The following is a 21,187-nucleotide window of genomic DNA, read 5'->3' on the forward strand; positions in this document are numbered from 1 at the left end:
CTGCTTGACAGAATGTTCTGGATTTGTAAACTGTGCAGCTACCTTGTCAACTCTGTGGCCCACCAACCCTGTCTTTCAAGGTGTATGTATGTAATGTGTCAGTAACACATAATGCAACAATTTTCAAATGAACAGTACACTTATCAGCCTTATTCTTTATAAACTTTTACCCACAATTCTCTCGATATTTTCTGAACAGAGTCAGATGAAAAATGTGAATGCAGAGACAGTCACCATGTGTGAGCCAGCTTCTTTCCCCACCATGCATAACGTCATAGATCGTGCCACATCTCACCAAACATACACGTCCCAGTAAGGCTGATTTTTCTGCTCTGTTCTGCATACCACATTGATAGAAACACTGGTTAAACACTGTCAGTTTAGCAGTTCTTTGAAAATTTTAAATCATTCTGTTTAAAAAAAACTGGAAAATTTCGAGAGTTTTTGTTTTAACATGCTTTTTTATTTGTTTCAGGCATGAAAGGGAAAGGCGGCGCAAACGGGGACGTAGCCGCAGCGATTCACCACCCCCGACACGCCGCGGGGAGAGGGAGCGTGAGAGGGACCGTGACAGAGACAGGGAAAAGGAAAGAGAGAGGGAGAGAGAAAGAGAAAGAGAGGAAAGGGAGAAAGAACGAGAGAAGGATAGAATGAGGGAGAAGGAGCGGGAGAGGTCCAGGAGCGGCAAGCGGTTTTCGCCTGCTAGGAAACACCCCTCTGGGAGGATAGACCGTGAGGACGAAAGGTATGCGGCTCTCAGCTCTGTTGCACCTTTCCCAGAGCCTGTTTCATCTATTTCATTCAGTTCTGTGTCTGTTTTATAGCTGTTATGCCTATTACTATTGTGAAATTTCGATATTTGTGACAGATTCCATTTGCAGGCGAAGTGGTGACTTGTCTGGAAAATTGGGAATTCTCAGGGATTTTGCAGGGGTATGAATTTATTGGAATATTCAGGAAAAATGTAGTGTATTCTAGGATGGATTAAAGTGTTCTTTGTCACACAGAGATGTTTCGAGACATTTTATTACAAATCACTCCGTGGTTGTGCTTAAGAAATAATCAGTTATAGAGTTACGTATCGAAAAGTAAAGAGGTTCATTAAATTGTAATGTTTTGATTACCTGTGGCAAACTTCTTGTTGACATAGGGAATATTCATTATCATCCCAGGTTTGTCAGGATCCAAGCCCATTTCCCATTATGTGAGAGTGAGTGTATCAGAGTGCAACTTACACCAGAGCATTTATCACATATAGCTGGGGCGGCGTAAGAAGATCCCTGACAGACACAGCAGGCTGAGAGCAGCATCTTTGTGCGCCTAGCTCAAAGAATCCAAGTATAAGGACAAGTGTGCGATTATAGTCAGATTATGTGATAGCTTTGAAAAGAACAGGGACGATGGCTGTCCTTTGATACCAGTCAGTAATGTAACTTAACAGAGTGGGAGAAGCTTTGAACATCTCTACTGTGACAGAGAAGAGAGAGAGGCAAAGGGGGAGGAGAAGGGTGCAATTTCAGCAGGAAGCTCTGTTCTTGTGACACCTGGAAAGACAAGGAAAAAATTGTACCATGTAACAAATATTGACAGAAATGCGCCAACAGGCTGGTTCCATGCTGTTGGGCTGGGACGGGTAACCGTCTGGGTCTGCCGACTTCTGATGGCAAGCAGGATGCACTCGGCCCTTGTGAGGCCAATTGAGGAGCTACGCTATTGAGAAGTTGTGCCTCAAGTCACGAAAACAGACAATGGCAGGGAGAGCGGTGTGTTGACCGCATGCCTCTCCATATCCTCTTCCAGTGCCGCCTTTGGGCTAAGGATGACGTGTGAATAATTGGTACCTTCAAGAACTGTTCTGACAGAATTCAGTTTTTTATGAAAATGCAATTAGGTGGTGTACAATAAGGTTGCAATTATAATAGTAGCAACTATTTACCATCAACTTATACAAAAAAGATACAGGTTGTCGAGTTGTTCTTCAAAGTATTCGCTAACATTATGTATAAACTGATGCCAGCTATGTCAAAGTCATTGGACAGCCGTGCTGGTAGTTTGAATGGAGCAGTCTGTCACCTGACTAATCTCTGTAACAGTTCTGAAACAAATACCATGAAGGGCTTCGTTTAATTAAGGAGTCAAGTTGAAGTCACAAGAGCTTAAGTCAGGGAACGTGGTGGCTGGTACAGCATTTTCCACCCCCATCGATCGAACAAATAGGTCACAACTTACATCCGAGCATTGTCCTACATTATTGCAGATGGGTCCTGCAAAAAGTGTCACCGCTTCTTTCTCTAAGCTGTTCATTTTTTGGAACATAGCCTTTATCTGTCATAAAGTGATTTGTTTACAGGCAGTGTGGTAAACATTTCCATTGTTTTAAGAAAAGTCGGCTTCGCATTGAAATTTTTCTCAGGCAAAAAAGTATTAATAGAAAATGGAGAGATTGTGGAGATGTCATTTCTTCCAGGATGTGCTAGTAGTGAATCCAGGATATATAATATGGATTGATAAAGTGTAGGTTAACGTGTGTCACACGAGATCAGTCTCGTGGACAGATACATAGATCACAGTTATAAGCTGTGCCCAATTGAAAATGAGACCTTCACTGTAGCTGTGTCGTATGTAATCCCAGTGGGTGAATGTTTTTACTGAGAGATGGTGTGTTGCTATTTCCAGTTGTACAAGCAAAGTTATGAGCCTTGCAGCAATTTTCTCATTTGTGGTGAGTTGTTTCCATAGTCTGTTGCTCGAAGGATTCCTCTCGATTGGTGGTTATCTTCGTGCAGAAGTGGATCACTCTTCATGGGTTTATCTCAGGATGGAACAGCTATATGGAGAGCAGCGTCTCACACAGTGCACCATATTCCAGTGGTATCAGTGTTATGATGCGGGATGTACATCTGCACCTACACCTACATCTATACTCTGCAAACAACTTTGATGTGCACCACGGAGGGTACATCCCATCATACCAGTTATTAGCATTTCTTCCTGTTCCATTCCTATATGGAGTGTGGGAAGAATGATTGTTTGAATGCCTCTGTGTGTGCAGTAATTATTCTAATTTTATCCTCACACCCCCAATGCGAGCAATACACAGGGGTTACGGTGTACTCAGAGTGTCGTCATTTAAAGCCAGTTCTTGAAACTTTTGTAATAGACTTCCATGGGATTACTTCTATTTTGAAGGGTCTACCAGTTCAGTTCCTACAGATAGAACAAACTTGTGACCATTCATGTTGCCTTTATCTGTATAGGTTCAATATTCCCTGTTAGTCCTCTCTGGTACGGATCCCACACACTTCAACAATATTTTAGAACCGATCACAAGTGATTTGTAACCAATCTCCTATGTAGACTTATTGCATTTCCCCAGCATTCTACCAATAAACCGACGTATACCATCTGCTTTACCCATAACTTAACCTATGTAATCATTCCATTTCATACCCATACAAAGTATTACACCCAGACACTTGTATGACTTGGCCGATTCCAACAGTGACTCATTGATGTTACAGTCATAGGATTCTGTGTTTTTTCATTTTGTGAAGTGCAAAATTTTAGATTTCTGAATATTTAGGACAAGTTGGCAATCTCTGCACCACATTCAAATCTTATCAAGACCCAACGGAATACTTATGCAGCTTCTTTCAGATAGTACTGTAGGTAGCTGCATCATCTGCAAAATGCCTGATTTTACTATTAATATTGTCTGCAAGGTCATTAATATACAACTGAACAGCAAGGGTCCCAACACACTTCCTGTGTCACAGCCAAAGTTACTTCTACATCTGACAATGACTCGCCATCTGAGATAAAGTGCTGCATCCTCCCTATCAAAAAGTCCCCAGTCTAGTCACACATTTCACTTGATATCCCATATGATCATATTTTTGATAATAAGAGTAGGTGTGGTACTGAGTAAAATGCTTTTTGAAAGTCAAGAAATACAGCATCTATCTGATTGCCCCGATCTAAAGCTTTCTCTGGGTCAGATGAGAAAAGTGCTAGTTGCCATTGAGGAGATCATTCTGTTCAAGATATCTCATTATGCTTGAGCTTAGAATATGTTTTAACATTTTACAACCAACCACTTCTACTACCCTCAGTTTTAGTTCCTGTCTCATTCACTAGGGACTGGACGCTAACTTACCACTATCCGCCTTTACATATGACCAGAATTTCTTTGGGTTCTGTGAAAGATCACTTGACAAATTCTGCTACAGTAGTGACTGAAAGCATCACACGCCGCTCTCTTGATAGCCAAACACATTGCATTCAGCATCTCTCTCTATCTATAGCCCTACGCTTTGTTTTATACCCATTATGCAGTAATCTCTGATTATTTAGAAGTTTCTTTACAGCGACTGCTTACCTCCCATTATGAACTGTTCTGGTAGGTACGTATCTACTCAGTGCATGGTGATCTATTCTTTTAAACTTAAGCTGGGGTTCCTCTTCATGCTTGTGCCCTGTGCTGAGTGTTTCAGACTCGTCATTGAGATATGACACTACTGATTTTTTTATCTAGTTTACTGAACATATATATCTGGTTGTTTTAGCTGCCCTTTGTACTTTGGTAATCATTGTTGCCACAACTGCATTATGGTCACTGATACCTGTTTCAGTGTTGATGTCTTCAAAGAGGTCAGGTCTATTTGTTGCCATTAGATCCAATATATTTGCATAATGAGTGGGGTTCCTTCATACCCATTGTGGGCAGTCTCCAAAGAAGACATTTATTTAAGTTGCCAGGATGTCTTATCATGCTCACCACTAACAAAACTATAGTTTTCCCAATTAATTGTTGGATGATGAAAGCCTCCACCAACTCTGACAGTTGGGTAACTTAAGATGTATTAACATTGAGAACTTGTGACACCCTGGGCAGGCACTCGTTGTCGTAGCTGGTACCACTATTTCAGCTGTGGAGGAGCTCTCAAAGCTGAATCATTAGACCACCACATATGACACTGTTATCGAACTGTTGATAAGCAAAGGAATTGTGCATCACTTAAATCATGCAGCTTTTTTTATGGCGAAGTTTGTGCACAGTAGGCGCTCAAAAATCTTTCAGAGAATGGATGTTTACACCTGAGGCGTCTGTTGAGATTCACTGAATGTGGAATGGATTTCATTGTTGAGTGTGACGTGATGAAACTTGGTGCCATCACATCGAACCTGCCTCCAAACGGGTGAGCACAGAGTGGTGGTATCCCAGCTACCCTCATCCAAAAAGAGCCCAGCCTTCCCCGGAGACTAGAAGACATGCTCAGTTTCTTTCGATGAAAATGGACCTCAACTCATTGACTGGCTATGGTGGGGTGCGACAGCTAATGCTGAATAGTATTGGAACATGTTGCTGAGGGTCAAATAGGCTATCAAGAACAAGGGCAGCCTCAAGCTCCGTAATGGGATAGTGCTTCTCCAGAATAAAGCTAGGCTCCGCGTGACTGAGGATACCCTTGAGCTCCTTCAAAAATTTTGATGGGCCGTCCTGGAACATCCTCTGTACAACCCCAATATCTCCCCATGTGACTCATCTTTGGAGCCTTAAGACAATCTGCAAAACGTCAGAGGTTTATCTGTGCCAAGGAAATGCAGTACAATGTGATCTGTACACTAGATCTGTCAGTAACTCAGGAGTTGCTACACTGTAGCCATACACTCCCATCGTATGCGCCAGGATAAGCGTATAAGTGTCTGTGGCAGTTACGCCTAACTATACTATTCCATATGAGCAATAATTATAATAATCTTATTAAAATTTTATATATACAGTCTCCTTTTCAGTTGGGTATGCCTTATATAAAACAGCGAGTTAACAACCTTGTAGTATTTGCTTTTAGCTAACAAGTCAACAATGTACAACTTCTTGGCTGATTTATTTGTAGGAACTCTTAATTTTCAGATAAAAGTTACCACAGGGGAAAATGTCTGTGTTGCAGCCACTCAATAAATCACACTTTAATGTCAAACTTTGTGGGAGAGTCCTCAGTCTGCCTGTTGTGATAAAAGTGCGCTATAAATTACGATGAAACAGATGATGACAATTGCTATCACACACAGTTCTGTCAACTACAAGTAATGGCTCAAAAGTCTTGGGAATGCTGGCACAGCTGCATCACATATGAGATGCCATCATTTCATAGTCATATTGCAAATGACATCAGCCAGCAATGGAGACTTGCTGTCAAGGATGGAAACTGTAATACAAATAAAGCATAGGGGTGCATGGCCAGCAGTGAAATAGCATTGGCTATGCTGAGTGCCAAGGTAGTTAGCTAGTAACAGTACAGTTGGCTGTTGAGGATCTTTTTACAGCAACTGGACTATAGCTGTGTATTTCTCACTCACATAAAGACAAAGGTAATTTATAAGTACTAAGACGTAGAGCTCTGTGACTTTGGATTACATTAATTTAAAAAATTAAAAAAAAATACAGCTACCATCTACTTTTTTATGTATTTTTATATCTTCAATTAATGTAGTACATATTTAAATCTTCACTTAGCATATCGTTTAAAACATAGACTGTAAATTGGATGCTGCAGCTGCTTTTCTATTCTACTTGTTGCTCCTATTTTCCACAGTTACAAACATTTGCACCAGCACTTTTTCTTTCTGTGCCACACTTTTAAATGTGGAAAATAGGAGTGACAAGCAGAATAGAAAGGCAGTTGCAGCATCCAAATTGCAGTAGTTGTTTTTAACAAAGTGCTAATTGAATATTTAAATATGTTTTACTCCTATTGAAAGATAGGTGGAAGCTCGAAATGTGTTGGTATAAATAAATAAAAGTACATAAATAAGTTGCAAATTGTTACATTTCTTAAAGTAAAACATAGATATTTTTTTAAATTTTGTAAAAGATATAAATATGGATCCATTTTGCGGCACGCACGGCATTCTCTCAAGTAAAATATTTGAGACATAAAAGTGTGTGTGTGTGTGTGTGTGTGTGTGTGTGTGTGTGTGTGTGTGTGTGTCGCGCGCCCCTGTTCCCCTGTTCAGATATTCAAGTAGACTCTAATAAAGGCAATCATGGAAAAGCTTTTGAACTGTGGTGGTGTAGAAAAATGCTGAACATTGGTTTAACAACAATATGGAAATGGTAGCTTGCTACTTACCAGAGAGCAGGCTTCGAGTCGCATTTCGCCTATCTGCGAACTTACTCCTTCTCAGTGTAATGAATAGCAATCCATCCTTCCACATTGTCGTTGCTCCATCCTGGACTTTCATTGTCAGAAAGTTAGATTGGTAGTTTGGATGGTTAAAGAGGAAGTACTGAATCAAATTGGAGAGAGAAGAAATTTATGGCACAACTTAACTGAACGAAGGGATTGGTTGATAGGACACATTCTGAGGCATCAAGTTTGATAATGGAGGGAGGTGTGGGGTGTAAAAATTGTAGACGGGGACCAAGGGATGAATACAGCAAGCAGACTCCAGTGGCTGTAGGTTACAGTTGTTATGCAGAAATGAGGTGACATGCACAGAATAGACCAGTGTACAGAGCTGTGTCGAAGCAGTTTTCAGACTGAAAAATAAACAACATGTGAATTTGCATTGAATATTCAGGATCCAAATCTTTTTTACTATTCCCTATGCAAAATGGTACATCACCATCTTTCTTGCAAAGTCATGTTTCAAGTTATCAGTGACCACTGTGTGAAGAGCATCAGATTTGTAATGTGATACATCGTCACTGACAAACCTACAGAATTGTTGACAAAACTGTAAATTCTAGTTGAAATCACAATCAGAAATTTCATGGGGTACTGTGAAATCTAGCGAATTAATGCTGTCTCTCACGTACAACAAATATTGATTCAGAGAAATTGTATTACCCTCCTGTTTGAATGCACATTTTATAGCATTTCTGCCAATCCTCAAACATGTGGTGCAGGCCATTCTTTGTCAGGTCCTTGTAAATTGCTGCAGTTTACTTGAGCACTGCTTCAGAATTCCCAAACTGAATGTGCCAAAGCTTTGCCCTTAGTGACAGGAACAAAAAATAAATCAGGGGTGCAAGATCGGGCCTATAACACAGATGTGGTACACAGGTAATGTTGAACTGATCTATAAACTGCATGACTTGATTTGCAAAGTGAGGTTGCACATTGTTGTGATGAAATTGCCACTCAGATTAGCTAATACTGACGAGTATTGTGCTATTGTAACTGTAGTGTGAGGAGGAACTTTTAGCAGGTAAATCATTCCATGACAGTCAATAAATGTAATCACCATCAGTTTCCTTGCAAAAGGAGCAAGTTTCACCTTTTTTGTGTTGGAGAACCTGGCAATTTCCATGCTGTGCTGGCTTGTTTTCCTTCAGGATCATAATGATTCAGTTATGACTCATCACCAGTGATAATCAATTCCAGAAACGCATCCCGTCCATCAGCCAAGAGAGACAGCACCTCACACTTGTCTCCATTCGCATAGACTTTTGTTTGGTAGTCATCTCACATGGCATCCACCAGGCACAAGTACCGTATTTACGCAAATCTAAGCCGCACCTGAAAAATGAGAGTAGAAATCGAGGAAAAAAAAATTCCCAAATCTAAGCCGCACCTGAAATTTGAGACTCGAAATTTAAGGGGAGATACAAGTTTCAGGCCGCACCTCCAGATCAAAACAAAGTTGGTCCATTGTAACATGAGACACAATTTAGGTCAAATAGATGAAGGTACAGCTACAGTAGTTTGGTTCAAGTCATAAGCTTAACAGTTAAGCTTTACCAAATAGCCATTGCTGTGTGTCAGGCGCTCCATCTGTATTTATATGGGTACCCTTTCTTTTTCACTTGCTTCGTCTGGTTTGAATAGATTGCTTATTTTAGTTTGATTTGATAAGTGCCGTTCTCTTTGTTATAGGTATTTACGTAACTCTAAGCTGAAAATGCATTTGTGTCATGCATTGTTTGTCGCATTCTGATAATGAGTGTTGATGACCTGTAGCCGCTCATGGCATGGCTTGCTTTTGTGAGCTCTACCGCCGCTTACAATGAAAAAAAAGAGAGGAATTGTCTCATTAGTGAAACAATGGCAAGAGACTACTATTTGTTGTTACTTACACTGCTGCTTTCTTTGATAACGATCAACAAGAACCAAGTAATAGACTGTGTATGATAGATGTTCTGAACGAGAGTTCAGCGAAAAATTTTCTCCGTTTGAAAATCTTTGCAGACGCCTCTTTATTACATTACATTCTGCACAGAAATTTAGAGTCATCTTAGATTTAAAAATCTAGTCAGTTGCCCTGCTTCATTTCTGACTGCATCACTAAGCAGCATAAGAATAATACGAATATAAACATGACACAATATGTATATTCTTCTGCGTTTGCTGTTCTCTCTCTCTAGTTTTGTAGTTTATTAGGCAGCAGGATTTAAATGAGGTAGCAGCAAACACGTAAGAATACATGTTTACATTCTTCTGCTTTTTCTTTTAATTTGTTTAATGAAGCAGAAGTTTTGGGGCCAGTATTTATCTTTGTGCCTGCAAAGCATGCCTGTCTAGCACTACATATATTCGATGGCAGAAGTTAGTTGTGGCGGCACCTACCAATATTTTTCAGAACTTCAGCTTACTTTGCACTTGATTCTAAGCCACAGGCGGTTTTTTGCATTACAAAAACCGGAAAAAAGTGCAGCTTAGATTCGAGTAAATACAATATGGGTAAGATGGAGATGATTATGCACAGTCATAATGGCTGCCATATGAATTCTCAACACTCCATGGAACTTATCAAATGCTATCCGCTGATCCTCACGGACAGTCACAGCAGCTGTGTTGGTGTTCACTTCAGTCACAGCAAAAGCTGGAACACCAGGCCCACATTATTCAACACAGACACTTCAGCCTTCTATGAAGCCCTTAAAATACCTAAACACCATTGTACGAGATAGTACATCTTTACGGGATGCTTCCTGCAGCTTTTTGTAAGTTCCAGTGGATGTACGCTTTCAACAAACACAGAATTTTATTATGCCGTACTGCTCCTTTTGCATCATCTCCATTGTTTGGTATGCAAAGTGCAAAGAGCGTCTGCTGACACAAGAGTGCTGCTGCCTATTGACATTATACATAAAAACACTCTTTTCAAATATTCGTGGTACAGATAGAAAACCATCACAGAAGCTACAGGGAAAAAATAAGTCTCAGTCCTCGTTGATCAGTCCTCGCACGATATCCTGCCACGATGAGGCAAATGTAGTGGTACACCTATTGACAGGATTGTAGAGCAAGGCAGTCAGTGACCTTCTAAACTGCAAAAGGCTATTGTAATATTGTAAATTACACAGCTTAGCTTTTTGCTGCGCAACAGCTCCCTCCCCAATCCCCAGTTTCTTGCCTCTGATGTAGATGCAGGGCTCATTAGCTTTTTTTTTTCTGCGCAAGTTAAAGACCCCTGTGACAGCTTCTCAAGTATCGAACTGAAACTCGTATAACTCAGTTTTAGGACCAGCTTGTTTCAACTAATAAGTAATCTGGTACATATTCCTTTTACAAAGATAATAACTTTTTCCCCCCACTATCGAGCAAAATAATGACATGTAACGTAAACGTGCACTCTATCTGGTCAAAAGTACCCAGCCAGTTATTAGTGGACGTTAATATTGGGGTGTACCCACTCTTCACATTTATGACTACTGCAGCTTTGCGTGTCACTTTCAGTTTGAAGTGCCTGAATGACTGTGGAGGAATGGCAGCCCATTCTTCCTCTAGAATTGAAAACAGAAAAGATGGTGATGTGGGATGCAGGGATCTGGAGTGAAACTGACATTCTTAATTATTCCAAATGGGTCCATTGTGTTAAGATCAGTACTATAAGCAGGTCAGTCTATTTCGGGAATGTTACTGTCCACAAACCGTCGCCTCACAGGTGCTGCTGTATGAAGGGGTGCATTACCACATCAATACAATCATCATCTCTGTACTGTTACTCTACTGTATGCAGTACAAATGCTTTAAAATTTGATAATATCCTTCTGCATTTAGAGTTTTCTTAAGCGCAATAAGTGGACTGTACCATAATATCCTCATATTGTAACACCACCTCTTTTACATGTCACTGTTAGCACTACATGTGGTGGCAGGTAACTTTCTTCCAGGCATTCGTTACACCCAAACCTCTTCATCGGAATGCCAACCGGTACAGATAAATTCATGACTTCCACTCATTTCCAGTCATCCACTGTCAAGTGGCAACAGTTTCAACACGTCCTCAAGTGACACTTAACATTGACCGCAGAAATGTGAGGCTTATACTGAGGTGATCCATTCTTTTTAACTGCCTACACACAGCCATTTTGCTCGTGAGTGAGTCCTTCCACTGATTTGATACAATTGTTTACAACTGTCCTACACAATGCTAGACACTTCCTGTCAGTCATTATGTTAGGTTTGTCGATCTTGGTTTAGCCACGGTTGTCGCTTCTCACTTCCGCTATACGATCGTATCACCAGTAGATGACTTTGGGAGCATTAGGGGGGGTTCGAATGTCACTGGTAGATTTGTTATTCTGGTGATGACATCCAATGACTGGTTTACGTACAAAGTTACAGAGCTCTCTTGACCAGCCCAGTGTGCTGTTACTGCTTCTCTACTGATAACACAATACTTCTCGCCTTTTTTACTGGCAGGTAGAGGTCAGTTCCACATTACATAGTGGTGTCCTGATACATTTGACTGGATAGTGTAAAATTTTAGTATGTGCATATCCCCCAGACAGTTCAACAGAGTATTCGACGTTTTCTGGAATCTGTCGTAAATGACTAATTATGTCAGTTTATACTCCTAATGTGTTTGAATTTCAGTATTCTTTTATAGAAACTGACATGAACCTCATATAATTTGAAAGCCTTCTAAAACGTTACGTTCGAGTCTCGGTGCCTGTGATGTCACTCGCTAGCTCACTGCTCCTACTGTTTCGATGTTAATTCATGGTGATGTCTCATTTTGGAATTTATGTTTTGGAAAATGTGTTGCAAATGGTGTCTAGTACCGTACTCTACAAATATGTTTATAAAAACTCTGAAAAGTTGTTTTTATGCAAGAGAATGAAAAGCGTAAAATGAGGTTTCACTGTACCGCCAATATGCAACCCCCTGGACATACGAGGTACTGACATAATTAAAAGTATGTTGCACTGTGAAGTTAACATCAACTTACCTCCAAGGTATACTCTCCCACTATGACAGTGAAGGATAGCATCATTCGACAAATTGAACTTGTAATGACAATTGTCATTTTACCCAGATACGCCTCAATGATTTGGTAGTTCAGTTGTTAGAGCAGTAGACTGTCAAATTTTATAAGATTATGTCTGCAGATTGCAGGTTTGAATCTAACCCAAAAGAACATTTTAACTTATTTGTAAAAAACAACTTGACAGTCTTCTCATATGAGAAACAAATAAAAATTACAAAACTTAACCTCACTGAATGCAAACAGAATATTACTGTATTTTCCATACTGTTTATGTGCGATTACATTTGCAATTGCTGTTCACATACGTTATTTTCAAAAAGATGTTTTCTTATTAATGTGACCAGAAACTTTTTCCATTATTAGAAACAGTGTTTTTATCTTCGTACTGCCCATCTAGGATCCTTATTGTTTATCTTTTTGCAGTTTCATCATCTTACATAACGTATAGATGAAGTAAATCTGCTTGGACACTAGTGTTAGTTTCCACTCACCATCATCACAGAACTTACTCTTGTGTCACCTGTGTGTCGTACTCACATTGTACCTCTCCATACAACCTCATCATCCTAACCTCATTCTACTGTGGGTGTATGGTGATATTTTCACTACTAGCAATGTTTTCCTAAAAAATGAAGTGTTTGTCGCAAAGTAAATGCATTTATCCTCTGTTGGCCGTTTCTCAGGCTAAGACTGATGTGCTGCTGTATATAGTACACTCACAATCGAAACAAATGTTACAGTCAGTTACTGATAATGCCATTTTCGTATTTCATGTAAAATTTTTCAATATATATGACCCTTGTAACATTAGAACATGTGACCTCTTCATCTGCAGTCAGATGTGCTGTCTGTTGTACCACAGAATGCCTGCTGGATATATTATTTCTGCTGAGTGTCTTCTAGAAAGGAAATCAGCACTAAGTTTTGCCGAGAATGATTTTATTTTGTTTTGGGTCACAGCTCATGGCTGATAGTTGACCATCTAGTTATAATATGTGGACCCATTTGTAAAAGTTCTACAATTCCTTAGTTTTGAGCAAGTTTGGTGATATTGCAGGGGGCGGGGAAAAGAATGTCTGTCATTGCGCATATCGCTGCTCTAAATCAACTTTCACAAGGCTTCTTCTGTCAAGGTTCACAAAATTTCTTTTCGTTGTTACATAAAAGTTGTAATTGCATTTTCCATCACTGAATAGCTAAACTGTTTGTAGAAAAAGTACATAAAAATCTGGTAACTTCGTAACTTCTGCTAACGCTCCTGTAACACACATATAGCTTCGTCTTACTCCTAGTCCATGGCATCAGCCAGTGACCAGGTGACCAGATCTTAATATTTATCTATTTTTAAGCTTTAATTAAAGAAAAGTAGCAGACTTTTGTGAGAATATTGACAGTAAATGCTATGTTGTAGTCAATCAGAATAACAACAATTCAAACCACAGTGTTAACACAGGAAAATAGCCTATTGTGCTGTGACAAGTTACTGTACTGTGTAACATGCCTGAGTGTATGTGTAAGTTATTTTGGTTTAATAATATATTGCCTTAGTATTTCCTCCTTTTTCTTTCTTTATAAACAGATTATCTGATGAGAACCTGGTAAGAAGTTGAAGTTTGAACATGATATATATCTTTAGGGAACAAACAATGAACTTCCATTACAGATTTCTCCACAATAACATTATGAACACAGTGGGATTTTTCTCTTTAAATTGGTGTTGGTGCTTATTGCAGGGCTTATTAATTCATCGCCAACAAACTTTTAGGAAATGTGGTGAAATGCCACACAACTGGAGCCATTGTGCAGTAAGTTTACCTTTTTTCCGTAAAAATATTTTGCTGCTTTGAAATACTCTTCCCATCAGATGAGAATTCTAAATTGAGTTCAGGGTTAATTATTTTCACTTGTAGAACAAACTTCATAATTATAAGGTCAGAGAAATACTTGAAGCTGTGCGTTATCTTTGAATAACATTTTCATTCGGTATACTTGACATTTTTAATTATTTGACTTACCAGTAATTACAGGTTCGGAGATGCGAAGTGTTTAATGTTATTTTAATGGAATACACTGAACTTTTTGTCTAGTAAGTCTTATCACATCCAATAGTTTTTTGGCTGATTCATAAATTCATCTCCGGCTGTATACAATGCAACTATTATCACTGGGAATGGACTACATTGTGATCAATTAGCTCTTAACGGATGTAGAGAATTTTCATTACATTAATTGTAGGCTCAATTACAAAGCTTTCAACTTCAATTATTGTAATGAAAGCTAATGAGGCTCTTGGCAGTGCATGTTCCCATCTTCTTTTTTTCCGCTAGAATATCTTAGTGATCGCCACTGCCCACAGAGAAGTACAATGCCGCGTTATCGCAACCTCGTACACTCCACACGAAACAAAACAGTGTGTGACTATTTTCAAAATAAAGCCAATATAAATGCTTTGATATAAAAATTTGTTTGTGTTTAGCAGACATCACTCGGGCTGGAAAGACTTCAGTGTTGTTGTAATATTTGTAACACTGCAACAGTAATGAGAACAAACTGTATAAACAGAGTGTAATTGTATTGTAATTTGTTAACAGTCAGATGCCTCAAAATTATACAATCCACAATAAAATTGCTCGATATAAGTATTGTTGTTTGGGACTGGCTCGAACTGTACAATAATTTGTACCTCGCAAGGTCAAGCCCCACTGTGAAGAGCAGCCCGCCGGACCGCCGGACACCTTCCGGGAAGCGCGGCGACCCGTCACATGTCGTGGGTGCGGACGACAGCGAGACGAAGTTCGAGCGAGCCACTGCAGAGTCGGCAGCAAAATCGCGCAGCAAGGCCAAGCGGAGTGGGAGTAGTGTCGCAGGAGGCGGCGGTGGCGGCGGCACGGGCAGTGGCAGCGCGGCCGGCAGTGCGGGAGGTGGAGGGGGGCCGAGTGCAAGTGGCGCGCCAGCGCAGGCGGCGGCCGGCTCCAAATCCAAGCTGCCCTTCATCGGCCGCATGCCCATACTCAAGAACATTGCGGCAAAGAGGAAAGGCTCCTCTACTGACAGAGGAGATGATGACGGAAAACTAGGTAAGAAGTTTGTTTGCTTCATTTGGGGAAAACTTACTGCTACAGTGGCGTAACTGTTAGCACATTTACCTAGTAAACAAGAGACCCAGTATCAAGTCCCAGCATTGGCTCAAATTTTAGTTCATTTCTTCAGCTTCTGTCATTGTTGAAGATAAAGCTGTGACTCGTATGGCTTAAGAAAATTGTAATTCCATCAGATCAACATATCACCTACACCTTCTGAGGTACAGGCAGAATTTCCCCCTTATGTCCAATGCTGAGGTCTATTCCAATACTGGAGAACCTTGGTAATAGTGATGATTTAAGAAGGGAAAAATGGGCTGAAGACGTGAATTGAGATTTGTGTTAGAGAGGGCATTTGACTAGAATAGTCAGTGCGTGCAACTACATGAGCTGTACTGCTATGGTGGTGTAACGGTTATCATATCTGCCTAGTAGAGCAAGAGACCCAGTTTCAAGTCCTGGCTATGGCACAAATTTTAATTCATTTCCTCACCTTTTATCATTATTCAAGATAAACAAGGGAACAACACCAAAATAAAATTTTAGTTGGGAAGAAAATGGACCATTTGCAAAAACAAAACACAGTGCCTACTGCAAAATGTCAGAGGCTTTAGGCAAAGACTATGCAATACTTTGTAACAACAAAATGCTTTCGAGTAGTGTGACAATACAACTGTTAATATTTCAAACATGTCACGGGAAAGTACTGCAAATGGTGATTTGGGAAGCGTCAGTTTCAAAGTAAATTTCCTCTTACAAAAGATGAATTATATTGCTTGTGAGAATTTGTAATGAGTTTCTGAAATCGTGCAACATTTGACTCTCGTTCAAAACTTAACACATTGAGGACCCAGCCTTTTAGCTAATATTTCAGGCCCAGAAGACCAACCATGTGTGCAGTTATTTAAAATTTTACTGGTATATTTGTGTTTTTGATATGTATTGAAGGGTAACACACAGTGAAACAGAGCTTCAGAAGTTACCGTGGTGTGTTTGGTGGAATTTGTATTTATACCCTCATAATACGAAAATATGCAGTGTGTGTGTTATCACGTATCAGGTTTTACAGCTATGAGTGAAAGCCTATTTTAACATAACACTTAAAATATGTACTTTCAACCACAGTATAGTGTATTTTCACTGGCAAAAAATCCTTACCCCCCTACCCACATATATACCCTGGTTAGGTGCCCATATGGGAGGTGTTCCTGTAGAAGAAGCACCTGTTAAGTATCTTCTGTGATACTGAAATTAAATGTGATATTGCCTGAGACAGGACATTATGGGGAGTTGCAAAGCTCCTGACTTTGCACAGAAAGAATGGAATCAGTACATTGTGCACAGCCAAGCTTATTCTGAGAAAACCAATTGTTTTTGTACAGCTCTGAAACTATTTAGTTTATTATACTTTTGCATGCAGTTAATTGATACATGTCTAAATAATCATTTTTATAGCAATATTATGAAAACGATAGGTTGCTACTCAACATATAGCGGAGATGTTGAGCCACAGACAGGCACATCAAAAAGATTACTGAACACACAAGATTTCGGTCTAAAGGCCTTCTAAAATAGACAACATACACAAAAATTAATGCAATCAAAATATAGTATTTAATATTTTAATTTGTGTCTGTGATTTATAATACTGAAGAAATAACTTGTAAATGTTGTTGTTGTTGTGGTCTTCAGTCCAGAGACTGGTTTGATGCAGCTCTCCTTGCTACTCTATCCTGTGCAAGCTTCTTTATCTCCCAGTACCTACTGCAACCTACATCCTTCTGAATCTGCTTAGTGTATTCATCTCTTGGGCTCCCTCTACGATTTTTACCCTCTATGCTGCCCTTCGGTACTAAATTGGTGATCTCTTGATGCCTCAGAATATGTCCTACCAACCGATCCCTTCTTCTAGTCACGTTGTGCCACAAACTCCTCTTCTTCGCAATTCTATTCAATAACTCCTCATTAGTTATGTGATCTACCTATCTAATCTTCAGCATTCTTCTGTAGCACCACATTTTGAAAGCTTCTATTCTCTTCATGTCCAAACTATTTATCGTTCATGTTTCACTTCCATACATCGCTACACTCCATACAAATACTGTCAGAAATGACTTCCTGACACTTAAATTTATACTCGATGTTAACAAATTTCTCTTCTTCAGAAACGCTTTCCTTGCCATTGCCAGTCTACATTTTATATCCTCTCTACTTCGACCATCATCAGTTATTTTGCTCCCCAAATAGCAAAACTACTTTAATACTTTAAGTGTCTCATTTCCTAATCTAATTCCTTCAGCATCATCTGACTTAATTCGACTACATTCCATTATCCTCGTTTTGCTTTTGTTGATGTTCATTTTATATCCTCCTTTCAAGACACCATCAATTCCGTTCAACTGCTCTTGCACGTCCTTTGCTGTCTCTGACAGAATTACGATGTCATCGGCGAACCTCAAAGTTTTTATCTGTTCTCCATGGGTTTTAATACCCACTCCAAATTTTTCTTTTGTTTCCTTTACTGCTTGCTCAATATACAGATTGAATAACATCGGGGAGAGACTACAACCCTGTCTCACTCCCTTCCCAACCACTGCTTCCCTTTTATGTCCCTCGACTCTTATAACTGCCATCTGGTTTCTGTACAAATTGTAAAAAGCCTTTCGCTCCCTGTATTTTACCCCCGCAAGTCTACCAATGCTAGAAACGTAGGTTTGCCCTTCATTAATCTAGCTTCTAAGGTAAGTCGTACGGGCAGTATTGCCTCACGTGTTCCAACATTTCTACAGAATCCAAACTGATCTTCCCCAAGGTCGGCTTCTACTAGTTTTTCCATTCGTCTGTAAAGAATTCGTGTTAGTATTTTGCAGCTGTGACTTATTAAACTGATAGTTCGGTAATTTTCACATCTGTCAATACCTGCTTTCTTTGGGATTGGAATTATTATATTCTTCTTGAAGTCTGAGGGTATTTCGCCTGTCTCATATATCTTGCTCACCAGATGGTAGGGTTTTGTCAGGACTGGCTCTCCCAAGGCCGTCAGTAGTTCCAATGGAATGTTGTCTACTCCGGGGGCCTTGTTTCAACTCAGATCTTTCAGTGCTCTGTCAAACTCTACACACAGTATCGTATCTCCCATTTCATCTTCATCTACATCCTCTTCCAATTCCATAATATTGTCCTCAAGTACATCGCCCTTGTATAGACCCTCTATATACTCCTTCCATCTTTCTGCTTTCTCTTCTTTGCTTGGAACTGGGTTTCCATCTGAGCTCTTGATGTTCATACAAGTGGTTCTCTTATCTCCAAAGGTCTCTTTAATTTTCCTGTAGGCAGTATCTATCTTTACCCCTAGTGAGATAAGCCTCTACATCCTTACATTTGTCCTCTAGCCATCCCTGCTTAGCCATTTTGCACTTCCTGTCAATCTCATTTTTGAGACTTTTGTATTCCTTTTTGCCTGCTCCATTTACAGCATTTTTATATTTTCTCCTGTCATCAATTATATTCAATATTTCTTCTGTTTCCCAAGGAGTTCTACTAGCCCTCGTCTTTTTACCTACTTGATCCTCTGCTGCCTTCACTACTTCATCCCTCAAAGCTACCCATTCATCTTCTACTGTATTTCTTTCCCCTATTCCTGTCAATTGTTCCCTTATGCTCTCCCTGAAACTCTGTACAACCTCTGGTTCTTTCAGTTTATCCAGGTCCCATCTCCTTAATTTCCCACCTTTTTGCAGTTTCTTCAGTTTTAATCTACAATCATAACCAATAGATTGTGGTCAGAGTCCACATCTGCCCCTGGAAATGTCTTACAATTTAAAACCTGGTTCCTAAATCTCTGTCTTACCATTATATAATCTATCTGATACCTTTTAGTATCTCCAGGGTTCTTCCAGGTATACAACCTTCTTTCATGATTCTTAAACCAAGTGTTAGCTATGACTAAGTTGTGCTCTGTGCAAAATTCTACCAGGCGGCTTCCTCTTTCATTTCTTAGCCCCAATCCATATTCACCTACTACGTTTCCATCTCTCGCTTTTCCTACACTTTAATTCCAGTCACCCATGACTATTAAATTTTCATCTCCCTTCATTATCTGAATAATTTCTTTTATTTCATCGTACATTTCTTCAATTTCTTCGTCATCTGCAGAGCTAGTTGGCATATAAACTTGTACTACTGTAGTAGGTGTGGGCTTCGTATCTATCTTGGCCACAGTAATGCGTTCACTATGCTGTTTGTAGTAGCTTACCTGCATTCCTATTTTCCTATTCATTATTAAACCTACTCCTGCGTTACCCCTATTTGGTTTTGTGTTTATAACCCTGTAGTCACCTGACCAGAAGTCTTGTTCCTCCTGCCACTGAACTTCACTAATTCCCACTATATCTAACTTTAACCTATCCATTTTCCTTTTTAAATTTTCTGACCTACCTGCCCGATTAAGGGATCTGACATTCCACACTCCGACCTGTAGTACGCCAGTTTTCTTTCTCCTGATAATGACATCCTCTTGAGTAGTCCCCGCCCGGAGATCCGAATGGGGGACTATTTTACCTCCGGAATATTTTACCCAAGAGGACGCCATCATCATTTAATCATACGGTAAAGCTGCATGCCCTCGGGAAAAATTACGGCCATATTTTCCCCTTGCTTTCAGCCGTTCGCAGTACCAGCACAGCAAGGCCGTTTTGGTTATTGTTACATGGCCAGATCAGTCAATCATCCAGACTGTTGCCCCTGCAACTAGTGAAAAGGCTGCTGCCCCTCTTCAGGAACCACACATTTGTCTGGTCTCTCAGTAGATACCCCTCCGTTGTGGTTGCACCTTCGTTATGGCTATCGGTATCGCTGAGGCACGCAAACCTCCCCACCAACGGCAAGGTCCATGGTTCATGGGGGGAGGTGTTGGCGAGATATACAATTATTATTGAAGTAAGGTACTGAATTATATACAAAAAGTGGAAACATCACTGAAATTAACATTTATATCACTTTGACAGACTTAAAATAAACATTTTCAATTAACATCCTTCAAGATGTGACTGTTCCTAAACCTGGTAGTGAATATTAAGAACACTTATGTTTTCAGACAACTTCTGTGATATAGAATAAGACTTCCTAGTTGCTGTGGTAAGTTCAAGCACTGAAAGTTTCCTTAAAACATTTTTCATTGGTATCCAAACTTTGTCACTAGTAGGTTTCTTGAATGATGTTCTTGGGACAGCAGGGTAGTAAAAATGCACAAAAACGTAATTGTTTTCCAAACTTATTCTTTTAACCTCTGCAAACCACCACAGTCCATCATACACATGTGCCACTATGTCATTTAACATTAAAGACAGAGATGTAATTTTACTGACACAATGATCCTCATAAATTTCGGTTTCTAATGTTACATAGCATCAAACTAAGTTTTCTGCAATGCCAAGGAATTTGTGGAAATGCCTTGTTCCTTTTATTGCTATACAGTTTTCAAATCTGGTTTGAAGTGTTGTTTTCATATGCAGAACCACTTCTGCTTCTGAAAGTTGGGAAAATTTTCTTTTATGTAATTTATCACATACTTTTGAAACACAGGTACAGCCCAAATGTTGTTCCCCAGTTAGTCACTTAGAATGCTAATTGTATTGCTTCCTGATCACACATGTAAAATTTTCTGCAAGATCAGCTATCACTATGCATTCAGTTTTTTGTCCAAAAACTTACTTTGGTTTTTAGAAACATAGTGGCGACTTTAGAGTTTTTTTAAGTTATCAATTAAAGATTCCAAGTACTTTTCCTGAGATTTAACCAATGTTATCATTTCTGCCCTTTCAGTTGGGACCCACTGTTTGAAGGTAATATTGTCTGGCATTTCCTCATCATATTTGTGAAACAAT

The 21,187-nt window shown here is 39.6% G+C and overlaps 1 protein-coding gene across 3 annotated transcripts in view; it reads left to right on the plus strand.

The window, feature by feature from the left end:
- Nucleotides 1–21,187, plus strand: part of LOC126292215 (zinc finger matrin-type protein CG9776-like) — a 231,839-nt gene that overhangs the window by 184,444 nt on the left and 26,208 nt on the right. For all 3 annotated transcript variants that reach the window (XM_049986073.1, XM_049986072.1, XM_049986074.1), the window contains 2 exons: nt 476–745; nt 14,914–15,299. In XM_049986073.1, coding sequence (XP_049842030.1) covers nt 476–745; nt 14,914–15,299 — 656 coding nt within the window. The remainder of the gene's footprint in view (nt 1–475; nt 746–14,913; nt 15,300–21,187) is intronic.

Source organism: Schistocerca gregaria, chromosome 9 (assembly GCF_023897955.1).
Source record: "Schistocerca gregaria isolate iqSchGreg1 chromosome 9, iqSchGreg1.2, whole genome shotgun sequence".
NCBI classification, from domain to species: Eukaryota; Metazoa; Arthropoda; class Insecta; order Orthoptera; family Acrididae; genus Schistocerca; species Schistocerca gregaria.